This window comes from Phaenicophaeus curvirostris, chromosome 6 (assembly GCF_032191515.1).
Source record: "Phaenicophaeus curvirostris isolate KB17595 chromosome 6, BPBGC_Pcur_1.0, whole genome shotgun sequence".
Lineage (NCBI taxonomy): Eukaryota > Metazoa > Chordata > Aves > Cuculiformes > Cuculidae > Phaenicophaeus > Phaenicophaeus curvirostris.
In genome coordinates, this window is record NC_091397.1 from 20,739,934 (window position 1) to 20,758,508 (window position 18,575).

The 18,575-nt window shown below is 38.3% G+C and overlaps 1 protein-coding gene across 1 annotated transcript in view; it reads right to left on the reverse strand.

Annotated features, from left to right (window-relative positions):
* PLXDC2 (plexin domain containing 2) overlaps positions 1-18,575 on the reverse strand; it is a 265,179-nt gene that overhangs the window by 141,472 nt on the left and 105,132 nt on the right. Inside the window, exon 2 of the mRNA XM_069859523.1 lies at positions 1,039-1,250. Coding sequence (XP_069715624.1) covers positions 1,039-1,250 — 212 coding nt within the window. The remainder of the gene's footprint in view (positions 1-1,038; positions 1,251-18,575) is intronic.

Genomic DNA, 18,575 nt, shown 5'->3' on the forward strand with positions numbered 1-18,575 from the left:
CTGCAGCGGGCAGCAGCGGGTGGTTTTTGGTTAATTTCAGGTGTGACTCCAGGAAGCATTAGGACTGTGGTGCTGTTTGGGGCTCAGTTAAGAGGTTGTTACACTGTTGTGAAACATTGGACTGACGGGCTGTTTCCATCACTTTTGCGGCTGTGGTTTTTCCTCTCTGTGCTCTGGCTCTTGTGGGTTGTTTGATCATTTGAACCCAGTGTAATTGTTAGAATCCAGTGTTTTAAGAGCATGCATGTTATTTAGTAAAAGACATAGTGTACACCTGTACCTCTGAGTGATTTTAAATTACTTTGGCACCACGCTGGGAAAAGAAAATTCACTTTCTTTTAAAGTAGGCTGCGACAACATCATAGTCAACTTCTGCTGTCCCTACTCTACCTGAAACTGAGAGCAGCTTTAAAGACAAATCTAATGCTCACTTGAATTTATTTTATATCCACATGAGGGCAATCTGGCAGTTAAGCAAGTAATCAGAGGTTCAATAAAAATATAAAATAAAGGGAGAATGTCCAAAGCTTTCATATAGATGGATTTGATCCATGTTATTCTTCCTTGGAAGATCAACAGTGAAATAGCATGGGCAAATTCTTTCAATGACCAAGCTGGATTATTTTTACAGTTTCTCAAGGGCCTTTCACCCTTCCTGTCTGGATATCACTCTTCATAAAGAACAGATAAAATCTTAAAAACTGAGGTGTTTACACCAACTTCTAAGGGAGAATTAAATTTTATTTGATTTTAATACTATCTTTTACAGTTCTTCTGTGAGAACAGCTACAACATGGTACTTCCCAAAACTGTTTTCCAGCAAAGAGACAAATGTACTCAAGAGACTATCTTCAAAAGTCAGAACAGGCTTCAGCCTCGGCTTCCATGTGCTGACAGGGTCACAAATACAAAGACCACGAGGTTCTCTTCTCTTCTCAATGCTTCAGTGCACTGAAGTACACGTCTTCATTTTTTACTTAACTTCAATCAAAGATTACAAATTGAATAAGAAAAAAAAGAGATGGAAGTAATTTCTACCTCAATCTGGGTGGTGTTGTCATGTCCCTCTTCAAGCAGTAGGTCTGTGAACCCTCCTGGCTCAGAGAAATCCTCCCCCGTGCTGGCTCTGTTGGTGTCAACCGATTTGAGAGATTCTGAGTGCCTTCTCCACCTGTGGCTGCTTACATATGAATCCACCCGCACATTTTCCTCCACTCTAGGGAAGCTCTGAAGAACTTCATAGAACACACCTGTTCAACAGAAAAAAACCCAAAACACACAAGATAATAAGTGAATAGGACTTTAGTTTACTAATCATAAATGAAAAAAGAATAGTAATCTTCTACTAAATATTTTTAACCGCTTTATAGCAGAGCCAGTTATATCTCTGATAAAGCTTCTATGATAGCATAAGAGATTAAAGAATAGATAACATATTGTACTTCTGCAAAATTCAATTTTCCACGCAAGCTTCATAACTTTGATGCTTGCCTATCCAAAGGTGTCACTTTTCAAAGTAAAATAAATCTAAGAAAAAAAAATCAGTTAATCATCTAACAAAAGAAAAACACTATAGGCAGATAACACTGTATGGACTTAGCTTTTGCTACTAATTTTATGTAGAAAGAGCTTGGAAGTCATGGTGAAAGGCAGCAAAATAAGCATTATGAAAGGCATGAAAATCCCACATGTATTTGTTCCAGTGGAAAAATTAAGCTGTTCTGTTTTATAAGCGATAAATGCAAATGACATGTGAAGTCTGCAGACACCCGCTATATCCCCAGCAAAAAGTTGGATGGTGTGTTTTACATATTTGGTTTGGACTTTATTCATGCTCATTCATGACTTTTTCATGCTAGTAAAACTATCACCAGGACAAACCCATAAATTCCTCAGTAGTCTCCAGTTTGCCCAGTCCAGAAGCCAGTCAAAGTATTTTTGTTAATTTGTTTCATTTAACTCCAGGAAGAGACGGTAGAGTATTTTTACATATTTTGCACTAAAAATCTGATATGCTTTTCATACTGTCTTTGGGTCTAAAACGAGAAGTAGAGACGTGCTGTGCTCTTCATGTGCCAGGAAGAATGGGATCTTGTTCACAAACCAGAACTATGAGGTTCCAAATGAACTCTCAAGAGAAGTGGCAAAGTAAAAGAATACTGAGAGAAAGGACAGACAGGTAAATGAATTATTTGTAGAAATATCTCAATTGCTTCTGTCTGGTAGAAACTTCCGAGTAAAGACAGATGCCACTTCCAAGGTCCTTACTAAACATTGCATGTCTAGGTACAGGAGTGACAGAAAAATAGAGAATCATTTATCAAAGTATAAATTAGAAGTAAGACTTTTCTGCATCATAGCAGGAACAGCTATAGGAATTGTGGATATAGAAGAATCTGCCAGATATTGCCCTTGACAGACTAGAAAGAGTTACCATACAGGAACAGTGTCTAATATGCTTTAGGCTCTGTGTGATTCCATTTTTACATCAAATACCCCCAAATCCAATAAACTTACTTCCTAAGCTATTTGAAAATTCTCAATCACATTGAAATTAATGTGAGCTGAAGGTGTTTTGCCACCTAGAGAAATAAAAATTTGATAGACACAAAACAAGTGATGTTGAGCCTTAACTTTTCTCAGAACCCAAGCAATCAGGCTTCTTTTGTTTTAATTGGTGGCCTTTTGAAACCTGTTTCCTTGCATTTCTTAAAAGCCTTAGAACACTTATCTTCAATAAATTGCCACTGCTATCCCTGTTTTATCAGGCAATCTGCTGCCAGATGTAGAGGGACAGCTCAGCAGATTAACTTATTTCTCCACAGTCCTTATCAAAATCTATTCAAAGCTGCCCTGCCTGTTTCAGCTTGCAGGCATTCACCATGCTGCTATGGGGATAAGGGCATCAGGAAGCTGACAGACATGGCCAGCTTCTCAGATACTATCACAAATAAGCACTTTCCTCCTGCAATACACAATGCCTAAGGCTGGATCTGTTGAGGCAACAATTGCCCTCCCATTGCAGCCAAGTCTGTGGCAACAAATACCTTCTGCAAGGCATGGGGAGCATTAGACACCCACAAACGGGTCTCAGGCTGCAGCTGCAAAAGCTACTTATCTGCAGGACCCTGATTCCTTCTCCTCCAGTATCTTCCTTGGCTGCCCCTGGTGGCTCAAAATCCACTTTCAGAGGTGCAAAAAGTGTATTTACCCTCAATTTTGTGCTCCCATTGCAACCTACTCCGGCAATTGATCAAGTTGCTCAGGCAATCACCTAAATGAGCAAATAGAATATGTAAATATTAGGGGATTGCCTTAAATCCTATTCATAGAATTACCAGGTTGGAAAAGACCTCTTGGGTCATTGAGTCCAACCATTCCTATCTGCCACTAAACCATGTCCCTGAGCACCTTGTCTATTCATCTTTTAAATATCTCCAGGGACGGTGGCTTCTTCCAGTGCTCGATGACCCTTTCTGTGAAAAATTTCTTTCTGATATCTAGTCTGAAGCTCTTCTGGTGCAGCTTGAGGCCATTGCCCCTTGTCCTGTCCCCTGTCACTTGGGAGAAGAGGCCAGCACCCTCCTCTCTCTAACCTCCAAGGTCACCCCTCAGCCTCCTCTTCTCAAGGCTAAACAACTCCAGCTGCCTCAGCCACTCCTCATAAGACTTGTTCTCCAGCCCCTTCACCAGCTTCACCTCAGGCTGAGCCTTGTCTGTAAAGGAAAGCAACTGTACTTTGTTCTCCTACACCCTAAATAGAAATGGAATGCGGTATCTAAGCTTTAAGGCATTATAACATAAAGTCCTTTTAAAAATAATAATAGTAATATAGTGCTAGAGAGAAGAAGGAGATAAGTACATTCAGGTATTTCCACTGGCTTGGAAAATCTACACATTTTTCTCCATATGTTTCTTTTAGAGTATAATTATGTCATGACATCTGCAAAATTTGGCACAGATCATTCCCCATTAGAGAAATCTTTGATGTTGTCAGTGCTCAACTTTTATCCTGCTTCAACTGTTTAATTATTTTTCTCTTGAAATATAGAAAATGTTCTAAACCATGCTGTTACTCCATCATTACACTGATAAATATTATTTTACAGGTACAAGCTATACTTACATAAGGAAGCTTTATAATCACCTAACTGTATTCAGAATGCATTAGATCCTTCTGCATTTACCAGCAGAAACAATTAAAATCATGAACTGATAACATATTCCATTTAAAACTAGTCTTTGGATTTTTTTCACCATTATTTCTGAAAGCTTCAACCAGTGTTACCACTAGACTACTTAGCTGTCTTGGACAGGAACGGTGGGAATACTGAAGCTAAAAGGTGAGATAAATTCTGGATGTGTTTTCAGGGAATAGAGAAATTTACTGTAGGCTTCCTCCATCTTGAACATTTTCCATAAGCTACTGGGGATGGACAGAGACCTGTGGTGGGGATGGACAGAGAGCTGTGGTGGGCCTGGACAGACCAGCTCTGATCCAGTGTGGTGTCTCTAGTTTATCCCAATGTATCTCTAATGCTGAGAAAGTGACAAATAAGATTTTTTTTTTCAAAGGAAGACTCACAGGGTGTTTTCTGCTCCTCTTATGTGACTATAATAGAAATAAATAACATAAATTCTCACATAATTGATAGATAAATTAATTTCCAAGTTCTAAACACAGGCAGCTCATGAAGAAAAAGTATTCACAGACCTAAAATTCCAGTACTTTACAACTATTTCATGTTTCTGGCTGAAATTTCTATGGAGCTAATAAATCACATGAAAGGCATTTTAGAGGAAATGAATCAAAGTATTACAGACCTTTTGTTTTAGATCTCAGAGCTCACATCTAATTAACACTGAAGGAGAAAATGTCATTCAAATCAAGTGGAAAGCAGCCAAATGCTGTAATATCTGATTAATAATAAATTCATAATATTGGAAAACACAGTCGAGTAGTAACTTGTTCAACGTGTATGAACAGAGACTTGGAACTACAGAAAGCCTTCAAATCAATTAAAATGGGAACTACAGATTTCAACTAATATTTTCATGTGCAAACTACAAGACTGTTATATATAGTTCCGTCACTGACATGCAAATACCTCAGTGTGAATGTCTGTAGAGTGATATGTTACTGTAGCATTTTGGAGGCAAAGAAAATAGACTACAGGACTTTCCAAGGTGTATATATATAATTAAGCTGGTGTTTCGGTCTGATCTTTTGGCTCTTGTCCATGAAATTTTCATAAAATTAGCAATGAAAATCATTATGTGCAAAGCTCCTCTCCCCCTTAGGTTAAGTTAAAATTTAAGATTCCAACTCTATATTGAATAAAGCTAGAAATGCAGTTGGGTGGGGGTGAGGGAAACAAATCTATAAAAAGCTTTCACTGCTCTGAGATAATGTGGAGTTAATGACTGACTATTGGCAAGTTCAACAACTCTTGTTGCAGTTGGCCAGTTCAGACCTTTGTAATTGATGTGATTGATCAGCATTATCATTAAAGGCTTTCAGTGAACAGGGGCATCTTTCACATAAACTGGAAAAACCTATGCAGAATATTTAGAAAGGAAAGTGGGGAATGGGTGAAAATTAGAAATAGACTCACATCTAAGACAATTATTTCAATTTTCCTTCTGTAAAGGTTTACATGCTCACAGGAAAAAGACTTAAAATATTTTGGAATATATTGCTCAAACCACTGTGTACCCAGATAATAGTTTTTTGACTACCCTAGCCTGCATTCTAACAAATACTAAACAAGCTTTTGAATTGTATTAGGTCAACCTGATGGAGGACACATGATCAAAATCTGTGTCTTCTTGTACATCAGGACCTGACTTTTGAGGATTCTCTGCTAGTCTGAGGGTTTTGACAGGAAGATGCATGTCCTATACAAAAAAAAAAAAAAGTATCACAGAACTCCATAACACTTATATCATTAGCATAAATCAACAACTGAATATGTAGAGAAGTTTGTCTGCTTCAATACTGTGAATTATGCAAGCAGATCTTACAGATTGGAAGTGTGTATTGGGCTATGCAAGAATGATATGCAGAAAGGGAAGAGGTTGCTTGACTTCAGTGAGGGCACAGGTTCTCTGCTTTGCCAAGTCTGCCCTCAAACAATAAGGGAAAAATTCTAAGTAAATAAACCCAAAATGAAGCAGCAGAGCTTGAAAAGTAAGACACCTCTGACGTAATAGGGAGGTCTGGTCTGCATAACACTTTGTTTAGAATGAAGATGTACCTCTTACTTTACAAGAAAAGAAAAACATTTGAAATTGTATGGACAGCTATGTAAAACAAAAAAGGAATCCTGTTTTGAAGCAAAAAAGCCAAATAAGTAAATTATCTACCACTCAGCTGTTTTGGGTTTGTTTTTTTTTTCCCTTTTCCATGAGGTCAAACAAAGTTTTGTTGAATGTTTCAGTACATCAGAATTTCAGAATTACATTTCTGAAAAATACATGTTAATTACATTTCATGATTGAACATATTTAGGCTAACTCTGTAATTTGACTGATTCCATAAATGCACCATAATCAACAAGACCTTTTTTTTCCAAAGCCTAGAAATACTCACATATTGAAATGTGTTCTACAGATTGCTTGTGAGATATAGTATCATCTTTCTAAATATGCCACAGCCCAAATGCCAGCAAAATCAAATTTATTCATCAAGGAAATGAAAATGCCATCATACTCCTTTAACTTAAGAATCTTTCTCATAAGCCTTTATTTCTACTATGACCACTTTATTTATAAAGATGAGACACCACCAAATGTTGGTGGACGATATGAATACTGGACCCATGAATTGATAAACTTCTCAAAACATGTATGTTCCTTGAAATGATTCTCCAAGTAGAGGACTCATATACTGAATGCCCACTATTACAGTAATATCAATCATACTTCTCATAATAAGAATTTCCAATCTAAATTATCTTTGCCTATGAACACTCAACCCTATAGAGAATTCTTTTTCTGATATACCTGATTTATGGGACTAGGACCAGTTCCATCCTTCTAACCTTATTTTAGGAAAGAAATAACAGACATACTTCACATTCAATATGTTTGTCTGAGACTGCTCAAAGATTTTTCATGTTATGTGTGAGAATGATGCCTATGATGGTCCTATTTTGGTCAAACAGGGAACAGAATTTTTGTGGTGCGCAAAGGGAGCCAGAGGTTAATGAAAATAAAATTCGGAATGAAGACAGACTATGATCACAGTACTGAAACTACTGCTGTTGAGGTGTATGCTCAGAACAACAAATAATGTCTAAAAGAATAACATGAGTTTGATGCATGCTTCTCTTGAAATTATACAATATACAGCTACTAAGACTCTTGTCTAATCAGAGTCAGTATCAATAGTAATATGTACCATGGCAGGGAAATAACATAACTAGTTGTTTCCTTATATATGCATTTTATCAAAAATATGAATTCAGACTTGTTTGGTTTTTTAATTGTCTGGTTTACTTTCATGTTGCAATTATTTACATAATCATGTAAATTAAAATGGTATTAGTAGAGCCACAAGTCCAAGTTCACTGGTAATAATACTGCAACTTTCATTATCATACCTCAACACTGAGGAAATATTGTTTAATTCCAGCTTCATTCATACTCTACAGCTACATAATTTAACATGCACGTTGAATTTATAAGCAATCTGATTACAGCTTTATAATGTATTATGGATTTGTTTTGCTGCTCTTCCTGTCAGTTCCACTTGGGGACCAATATCTAAATTTATTGCTAACTGGGTACATGTAGAATAATAATAATAATTAAAAAAAGACAACTCATGCCTCAAAGAAGGTTTGCAGTCTTGAGGGGAGACAGAGTTTTGGTGAGTAAACAGCGATATCAGTCATGATAAAAAAATCTAAGCAATTCCTAGATTTTGAAGCCATTATAGTAATAAGATTTAAAAAGGAAAAATCAATGTCTTAACATTTGATGTGTTTAGAATTATTTTATGCACACAATCTAGATGGATTTAAGTTGCTTTCACAACTGTGGTTTAAACAGTGACAAGAGACTAGGGAATGCTGACGGTAACAGGAGTTAAAGGCGTGTAACATTTCACGTTACTAGGCACTTACATGTCTCATGGACATCTGCATCCTAAAGGTGCAGACCTTTTGTATTATTTTTGGAACAGCAAAAACCCCAATTATGTTTATTCTAATGATACAGACTATAATCCTTTATTGCAACCCTCCACTTTCTGCGACAGGGAGACTAATTCACTTTGAAAGGAAACCACAGAAAATGAAGATAGAAGTGATCCTGGTTCAGCCTTTCCTTGCAAAAGAAGACACTTTAATAGGCTTAGATACCTGGCCAGGGCAAATTCAATTTGAGTACTACTCAGCATCCCTACTAGCAAAAAGAAAAACAAACCAGAAAAGCCAAAATTCTGCCATTCTGATTTAATTTCAAAATCCACAGATGTGCTGTTACTAATGTGATATTTTCCAGAACTTTCATGTGGATCAGGTCAGAGAGCTGGACCTCATGGAACAGAGGAGAAAATTCAAAAGTATGCTAGTAGTGCCCACCTAAACTAAGTATACAATGTGCAGGTGAAATAGTTTCTGTAATTGACAAATCAGAAATTAAAGGGTTTTCTTAAGCGTTGCTTGTCTCAGCTGCTGTAACTTCACAAAGCTTTGATGTGTGCTATACATACAACCATTTTTTAACACTGGCCTTCAATTTTTTTTTCAGCTGAACAACACTAAAAATTTCCTACTCGAGTTTAGAGTTAAGTCTAATTAAAGGAATAGTTCCCATTTCTCCCTTTCCTTCTTTCCATCACACAATTTGGCATTTTAGAGGGAAGCCTGACTCTCTAATCTCACCTGACGAACAGAAAGGAGGCACTTTCTGATACACTGAACAATGCTGGGATTCTTCCTTCTGGCCTTTTACATTCAGCTACCCAATTTAGCATGGTTACCATCACTTAATGTTTGCACACCACACAAGTAGGTTTCACATCCACTTTCCTAATAGCACTTCCAATAATTATTAGCAATGCAGACACCCAACTGTACTTAGATGAATGTTTATCAGAAACTCAGTTTCCACATAAAGCAAAATGAAGTATATCTGTAATGTTCTTATGTCCCTGGCTCACAATTCAAAATATAAATAATTGTATTTAATTGTGGATTATAAAACTACAGAATAGAAAAGCACAAAGTTAATGCTTTATATAACCTGAGGTTTTCTGATTAATCTTCAAAGCAACGATGTCAAAATGTTAATTCATGTGTAATTTATGCACCTTCTCTCCAAAATTTATCACAAACTCTTCCTAAATCACAGTATAATTTGTGCAAAAAAAAAAGCAAAACATAACTGAAAGGGTCATTAGGCAATGGAACGGTCTGCCCAGGGAGGTGGTTGACTCGCCTTCTCTGGAGGTGTTTAAGGTGCGGGTGGATGAGGTACTGAGGGGCACGGTTTAGAGATTGGTGGGAATGGTTGGACTCGATGATCCGGTGGGTCTCTTCCAACCTGGTGATTCTATGATTCCATAAAGAATTCAATAAAAAATTGTCCTACCAAGAGAAATGGAGATCTCTCTAATAGAATCTATTCAAATGCAAATTTTTTGCTTCTCCAACCTAGATTTGAAGGTTTTCCAGAGAATACTAATACCAACTGTACCTTACTTAAATGCCCTGGACAAAAGTTTACAAAGGATTTTTAATAGTTGATAACTGGATTAGAGCACAATTACCAATATCAGATACCAGCACTTAGAGCTGTTGTCAATGTGTAAACCTCACAGTCCTGATTTCAAAGTATCTTTCTTCTTCTTGAAGGATTGAGCAAATGTACACTAGAACAATCCAAGGATGTAAGCCTATAGTGGGTCAGCTTCTCCTCTAGATTCAGGCTTAACCAGAACAAGGAAGGATTCCATTCAGCTAGAGAATGTGCACCAATGTGCACAAATATGTAGACAATAAAAATGGAGTTAAGAAGTTAGATGAACAATTTTGCAGTCACTTTCTCAGGAAAAAAATCTCTTTCTAAGCAGTGCAGTAAAGCATACAAAAATTAAAGTCATTCATAACTGTAGCATATGTTTGGAACTCCTTCTGCATGACTTGTTGAGGAGAAAAGAGCAAAATTTGGAGTGAGCAAAATTTGAAGTGTGTTAGCATGGCTAATTTATCCTCTTCCCAGCAGTCAAGGGCAAATGCAACTTTGGTAGAAGAGTTATCTCCAGTTTTAGCCTGAGTAAAAGCCAGAGGTGAAGAAAGATGAGAGTCCATTGCTTGAAAAATGGATTAGCCCATGCAGCGCTAGTCTTTTAATAGTCTGCAGAGGCAAACAGCAACAATTCCAGGGACACCGCTCTGGCCACGACAACATCAGTTATCTCTCCACAGGCCTGTCACTCACTGGTGCATGAGCAGCACCAAAGGGTAACTGGCTTCCTGGGTAGCCCTGTCAGGCTCACTTTGAGTCAGGCACAGGGATCAATGTCAGCATTCACACCCAAGGCAACCATGCTGGATTTAGTGTCTCAAGCAAAAGATACAGACAGGAAAACAAAGCTCACATATCAACACAACACATATATATATATATATATACACACAAAACACCACCTTGCTGGCATGGATTAAAATCTGAGCAACCCAGCACAGTGGATATAACAGAAGAAAGATGGAACAACACCTTGTTGGGTACAACAGACACTGACACACACACGGACCAAATGTTTTCCTCCTCTTACTTGTCAGGAGTGCCCAATACATTGTAATCACCTTGTTAAAAATTTTGTTTGCAATTAGGGACAAATTCCTGAGCCCCTTACTTGCTCCTAGTTAATTTCTTACTGAATCTGTGGCAGTGGGTCAAAATATAGCCCACATAAAGACTGCCATATTAAATTAAAACCAGCCTGAACACCTTCAAACATAGCCCTGGCACGACTGAAACATGACACATTTCTTCTGCTGTGTCCTCAGCTCCCTCTTCCCCTCCCTGGCAGGAGTAGAAAGGAAGTGGTTTCCAGTATTAGATGTCTCACAGAGCTCAGGATTAGGAAAACTGTCCAGAAATGTGTAGTGGGGAATGCAACAGTATCTGGCCTTTTAAAAGCTAAAGAAAAATGCTCCATGACTTTTCTTCCACTGTACTAGTAAAGGAGAGTTTTTGAAGTGGGAAGGTTAAAATTTATAGTTGTGGAGACATTGCTTGGGCTTTCCTTCAGCTCAATGCTAAATACACAAACTGATTTCAGAACTGAAAATTTAAACCTCTTTATTTTCTTTAATCTTCTACACACGAAGTTTTCCTAGACCGAGAGCGATTCAGGATTTAAAGTTTATGCCAGGTCCAAGTGAACAGATTGATCGTTTGTAGAATTAATTAATTGATTTAATAAAAAGTGAAGGCTTAGTGCCAGAACTCACTACACTGTGGTGTCAAGACAGGGTTCTAACAAAATGTCCTGCAACAAGTAAAAGTAGTAAATTGGCACATTCAGACATGGAGTTGCTCCAAGGGTCAGGAAAATCAAAAATGGTCTTACTGAGTTTATGTAGTGGGATTACATGTTTAGGTCAGCAATGATTGAGAAATACATTAAATATTAGTACTTTTAAAATTTCAATATGTTTTTGACCTAATTTTCTTGGCTTTACAGGCACGCTGAATTATGCTTACTGTTTTTTATTCTTGAAGCTTTTTATGTACAGATGGAGTGAACAAGAAATAATGATAGTTTTTTAAAAGAGTTTGAAGTTCTTTCAAACCTGCAATTACCATTCCATTTAAATTTCTTTGTGTATCTACTGAGTTTCCTAATTTCCGTATCTTTCATTCTGAAACAATAGTACAAAACTTCAAAAAAGAAGACTTATTACCTTCCATTTTAATATCTGTGCATTAAGTAGGTACAGTAGGTATTTCCAGGACTTCTAAAAATTGTGATTTTAAACAATAAGGGCCTCAGCCTATCCCAATGCAGTAAGCTGGCACCATAGATGTGCCCCCCTGCAAGACCAGCCACTAGATAAGTTAGAACTTTCCAGCTTTCACAGAATCACAGAATGGTTGGGGTTGAAAGGGACCTCTGTATATCACCTAGTCCAATCACTCTGCTAAAGCCGTTTCACCTACGGCAGGTTGCATAGGAATGTGTCCAGATGGGTTATTAATATCTCCAGAGAAGGAGACTCCATAGCCTGTCTGGGCAGCCTGTTCCAGTGCTCTGTCACCCTCACAGTAAAGTTTTTCCTCATGTTCAGGTGTCACTTCCTGCTTTCCAGTCTATGCCTGTTGCCCCTTGTTGTGTTGCTGGACACCACTGAAAAAAGTCTGTCCCCATCCTCCTGACATTTGCCCTTCAGATATTTATAAACTCTGACAAGAAACCTTCTCAGTCTTCTCTTCTCCAGGCTAAACTGACTGAGGTCTCCCAGCCTTTCCTCATAGGAGAGATGTTCCAGTTCCTTACTCATCTTTGTTGCTTTCCTTTCCAGGAAGCACAAGAAGAAACTAAGTAACTGTAGTACAAATATATGGTACAGAGACTGATTCTATAAAAGGAACCAACTGTGAAACCCCTGGTTTACTTAATTTTTTAGAGTATTTTTGCATAATAGCTCAATCAATGCTTCATTTTTGTTATCTGTAAGATGTAGATAATTAATACTGGCTTTTCTGTTATACACATTCTGTGTTACTGGTGGCAAGCACTAGATAATAGCTATGTACAATTTTGTTACTGAAATGCCATTATTTATTTATTTCAGACTCTGTTAGTGTACAGGGCAAATATTTTCTGTCTTACCAAATGAAGATTTTATTTGTTACTGAAATTAAAATGAGTTTAAATGCCTTCAGCTTATTTGCAGGAAAAAAATCCCATTTTAGCTTCATCAGGAGATCTACTGGAGAAAAACATGTTTCTAGCACACTAGTGGAAGAAAATTAGAGCAGAGACTGTTCTTAAGCTCTGGCACAAAATCTGCGTTTCTAGACTTGATGTGGAACAAAAACATAAATAAATCCTTGATTAAGGAAGAATTCTTGTAGATATATATTTAAAGTGAAATAACAGCTATATTAAAACTATACAGAAGCAGAGACCGAAAGATTAGAATTAAGCCACTTAGAGCTATAAATAATAGAAAGACATTCTTTGTTTGGTAGAAAAGAAATAAGCCATTTGAAAACTGGTGAAGACACTGAGGAAAGAGAAGAGAAAACATTGCATCATTCTTGAAACTTGTCAAAGCAATGAAATTATCTAGCAAATGTTTAATTGGACTGCCTGATATATATAGAGTATTGAGTATCACCTTTCTCTTGTCCTAAAAGACAGGCAAACTAGTACTGTAGACTGTGGTAATATGGGGAATAAAGTGCAGGAAGGGTACATTTTCACAACTATGAAAACAGTATCACATTTTTTAACTAACAAAGAGGACTGGAAGGACCCAATTCCTATAAAGGGGTTTTAGAATTTACAATTTAATTTACAAATAATAAAATAAATAAATTTAATTTACAAATAAAGTATAATTTTATATATATATATATATATATATATGGAGACCTCATTGCGCTCTATAACTACCTGAAAGGAGGTTGTAGAGAGGAGGGTGTTGGCCTCTTCTCCCAAGTAACAGGGGACAGGACAAGAGGGAATGGCCTCAAGCTCCACCAGGGAAGATTTAGGCTGGACATTAGGAAAAAAATTTTCACAGAAAGGGTCATTGGGCACTGGAACAGGCTACCCAGGGAGGTGGTTGATTCACCTTCCTTGGAGGTGTTTAAGGCACGGGTGGATGAGGTGCTAAGGGGCATGGTTTAGTGTTTGATAGGAATGGTTGGACTTGATGATCCGGTGGGTCTCTCCCAACCTGATTATTCTATGATTCTAGATTCTATGATATATAACACTTTTGACAGTGTTTACACATACTTCCATTGCGCCTAAATAAAACGAGGAAACTGCATTACTGGCATCTCCTATTAATGCAAGGAACTTACATGGAACTTAGTTATTTGGATAGATATGTTCTGGGAAGAGACTGAATACATGTGCTATGGGTTTTTTTTTTCTTTATTATACACCTTCCAGTTCTACCACAACATGCCCAAGAAAAAAACATTAAAAGCTTTGCAGTACTCCTGCTGGCGTGGCTTTGCTAGTATGCCATGTACATATGTTTCACCTGTGCATTTTCATAATGAAGTTGCAGAGATGGATACTGCTATGCTGCAAAGCACGTGGTGTTTCAGATGCTGTGCAGAGGTAAGACAGCCTAAATGACATCACTTTAAAATTCTGAAAGGACAGATTCACAACACTCTGCTGTGCCTGTGCTTTTCTAAGTGGAAGATAGGATATCGTGTAATGTGTGAAGATCATTACACATTGATCATCACATGAAGAGTATGTTATCAGAGGTAAAAAAAGAATAGAGGCAATACACAGAACAAGACAGTTCCGTGTATTTAAAAAAAAACAAACACACACACGAATGAGCTTAAGTGCTTTGGAAGGGCTCATTTTGTAAATAGAGCTGTGCTTATAAGGGCTCAGACTTGGTAGACCCTGACTTAGATGCATGCAGCCATTGCACAATGCATTAAGAGAGTTGAAGAGATGGCTTTATGAGGAAGAGATAGTCATAACAGAGTTTTTTTTTTCTCTTGGGTAGTCACTGTGGTCCAGAGCATTTACACTTGTTCAAGCTGTTGCTCAGGTTCTTTATTATTATTGGTTAGAAGGAAAATTCAAAGAAGAAAGAGGGAAAAATGTCTGGAAATAATAGTAATAATACAGCAGGTTTTAAAAGTTTTTGGACATAATGAAATTTGAATGCTTACCTCCTCTTGGTTTATTAATCTAAAACAGGATCACTCCATGTACAGAATGATTTGGGAAAATAAGTCTGTAAAAAATGCAGCCAGCCTATCTTGTTAGACAGAGACTGATATATTTGTATAGTATATTTGAAAAATCACCTGGGTTTCTTTGCATTCTACCCACTACAGATTTCATTCCCAATAAGCACGTACTAATGTCATCTCAACATGCTATCTTTCTTTCTTTCCAAATGAAACACAGTGCCAGCAGTCAGCTATGATTCCCCATACCCTGTCTTTGAGACTCAATGACAGTAAAGCACTAGCCAGTTGCACGAAAAGACATCTTTTACAGCAATGCTAATGCATCTTGCTGCCAAGGTTTTAACCCACAGACTGGCTGACAGCCCGTCCAGAACCACAGCAGCCACAGTAAGGTTTGGAAACCAACTCTTTACATCTCACAACAGGGAACTCATTCAACAACAGCTAGACTTCATTTAGTGTTGCAAGAGTACAGTGTAAATGTTTACCTGATTTCTGGACTGAATATGACCCTAGAAATCATATTTAAACTTCTCCAGACATATTCATAGTAATTTTGATTTTATTTGTAGTAAGCCCAATGCAGAGAAATAGCAAGACCTCTGTACCTCAGTATTCACACTGTCAAACGACTTAAATCTCGTGCAAGTCTTAACCTGGTCAACTTAAATGGGACTTTAACAGTTCCTAGAATTGCTCATCTTCCACAGGGCTATCAGTTCAACTCCGCTGAGAAATTAATCTTAAACTTCTTACTGAATACTGACTGCCTTCCTCAACATGTACACCTCACTTACTCATGCAGACCAAAAGTTTGGTAACTACGGATATGTTATTCCATGTCTGAATTATAGAGGGATAAATTACCAGTTCCCGGATGTCTGTGCATCCTGGACAATCAACTGCTGAGCTTGCAGAAGCTGACTGTCATTGTACAGTATGTGCCACAGACCCATAGCTTCCAAATCCACTACAGTTAACAGGCCTGGTCTATAGTATCTTCTCTTCAGATAAATGTAAGAACTGGGCTATCTAGCAGTAAACGATGAAGTCAGGCTTAGTAAAAGACTGGCAGATTGCATGTCCCCACCTTACTAAGAGCAGGTTTGGCCACTTTCCTTCCTAGCCTGAGCAGCTCACCTACTCCTGCTTTCCAGTTTCAGAAAGCATGTACTCACTGTGACAAAACTGTCTCTCAAAATGCAGAGTAAAATCTTTTATTTTTAAATCAGGGCTAGTGGCAGCCTCCATAGATCCATCTTGCCCCCTCTCTTTGCTTCAAACAGTCTTCAATATTTTCAGAAAAAAAATTCAAAAGCTAGACATCTTGCCAGGAGGCGGAAGACCTCCTCCAGGATAAAGGTATCCTTGAACTCTGTCCCACTTCCCTAGAGAGTGCATAACCACTAAGATACTATGCAAATACAAGACAACAGTACTTGGGCTTAGAAGATAAACGGAGAGCTTTTCTTGTTTCTTGTGAAGACCAACTGCAGCTGGCACTCTCAGAAGTGCATTGCGCATGCTGGATCAAGAGGCAAGGAAGTATCTTCTCCCAGCCCTCAACCAGGCAGCTAATCCTCAGAAAGAAGCACAATTTCAGACATTGGGCAGATGGGTATTGCTTGGTTTTGTTTCTCATTTTCAGATCTCCCAGAAAAACAATTGGGTGTTTGAGGTTGCAATGTAAGTAATAACATAAGCAACTAACACAAGGCTTTAATTCCAGTTGTGAATTAGAAACCTACAAATTTGTCATGAAAACACTGATTTGTAGATGCTGAAATCCGTTATCACATTTGTAACCTTAAATAAATTTGGGAGGAAGAGTTTGTTAAACATTAATCACTGTTGACAGCAAATGCCTACTTGTTTCAAAGACTAAATCTGCATCTGTAGCCTGTGAATCACATCTGAGTTTTCAGGTTTTCTGTCAGTTATGTGGAAGTTTCTCATAGTTTGGTACATTCAGGCACATTGTTCACTCTAAACGAGCCCCTAGAACCACTGCCAGGGAGGAGGAGGGGCAGAGTGGAGCAGAAAAGGTGATGCTGCATGAACAGACTGTTTCATAGCCTCATCCATAGGCTTCGACCCTACTTGCCTGCTAACTTTTCCCAACCTTATTGTCTGAAATTAGATGTTATCCTTTTAAGTGACCTGCCAGAGGGAGATAAAACAGCTCTGCACAGAGTCAGAAAATCACTGCTCTGATAAGCAACATGACAAGCCTGAACTCTATTTTGCTATCCTAAATTTTCTCAGTATCACAAAAGGAATCTTATTTCTGGTTTTAAAATTTTAAAATTAGGACCTTTTGTATCTGAACTTGGTAGCAGTAATGTGTTACTCTGTGAGTACATAGCAACTGCATTAGGCTTATTTCAAACTCTTCAGACCTGTGGACAATGAACTTACGTGTTTTAATTTACAGAGCAGTCAATACGTGTATTATACGTTACTTACTCTTCCATGAATAAATGTAACATAAATCACTAAGAAGATCACGTAGTCAAGGCAGTAGCAAAACAGCAAACTAGTTTTCATGCATATAGAGACTAGAATAAAAGGGCTATGCACACTGAGTCCAGTGGGATGTTTAGATTCCAGGAAAAGAAGGTAATTTACTGATGATATCTAACATACAACACCACCACAAGGCTGCGAGTCATGGAGTCTTGTTCCTCAGTAGTCAGGTTCCTCTGCAGAGCCTTCCTTCCCTCATGCAGACTGACACTCCTGCCCAACCTGTTGTCATCTGCGACCTTAGTGAGGGAGCACTTGAATCCCTCATCCAGATCATTGACAAGGATATTAAACAGAACTGGCCTCAACATTGAGCCCTGGGGAACACCACTGGTGATGAACTGACAGATGGATTTAACTCTGTTCATCAGAACTCTTTGGGCCTGACCATCCAGCCAGTTTTTTTACCCAGTAAAGGGTACCCCTGTTCAAGCCATGAGCAGCCATTTTTTTCAGGAGAATGCTATGGGAAACAGTGCCAAAGGCTTTACTAAATTCTAGGTAGACAACATTGACAGCTTTTCCTCATCCACAAAACAGGTCACCTTGTCATAGAAGGAGATCAAGTAAGTCAGGCAGGACCTGCCTTTTTCCTAAACCTATGCTGACTGGGCCTGATCACCTGGTTATTCTGTATTTGTCATGTAATGTCACTCAAGATGATCTGCTCCATAACCTTCCCTGCCAATGAGATCAGGTGTCTTTCATTAACTGGCCTTCCACCTACAGAGCCTCATACCTGTTGCACAAAGGTACCTAGGAAGATGAGGTGGGCAAGGAGGGTGTTTGTCTGCAACCGCAACTGTGGACTGTCCTCCATTCACTCCTCTCCTTTGAGGTACTGCTTCCAGCCTGCTGGGAAAGTGATACAGGATCCTCTTCATCTTATCTTTTTTTCTGGTGGCTGTTCCTGTTCCTGTCTCATGGAGGGCAGAGCCTGGCTCCACCAGTCTATCTCCTTCTCAGACTTCCTGATGCTCCTTAACCTTTCTAATTCTTCTCATAGCTCTGCTGCCAGGCTGAGCAGATCATCCACCTAGTCACATCTCAAGCAGCTATTTTCATTACTGCCATTCCATGCCAGTGACAGGCTCTGGCACTCCTTGTAGCCTGAGACCTGGATGGCT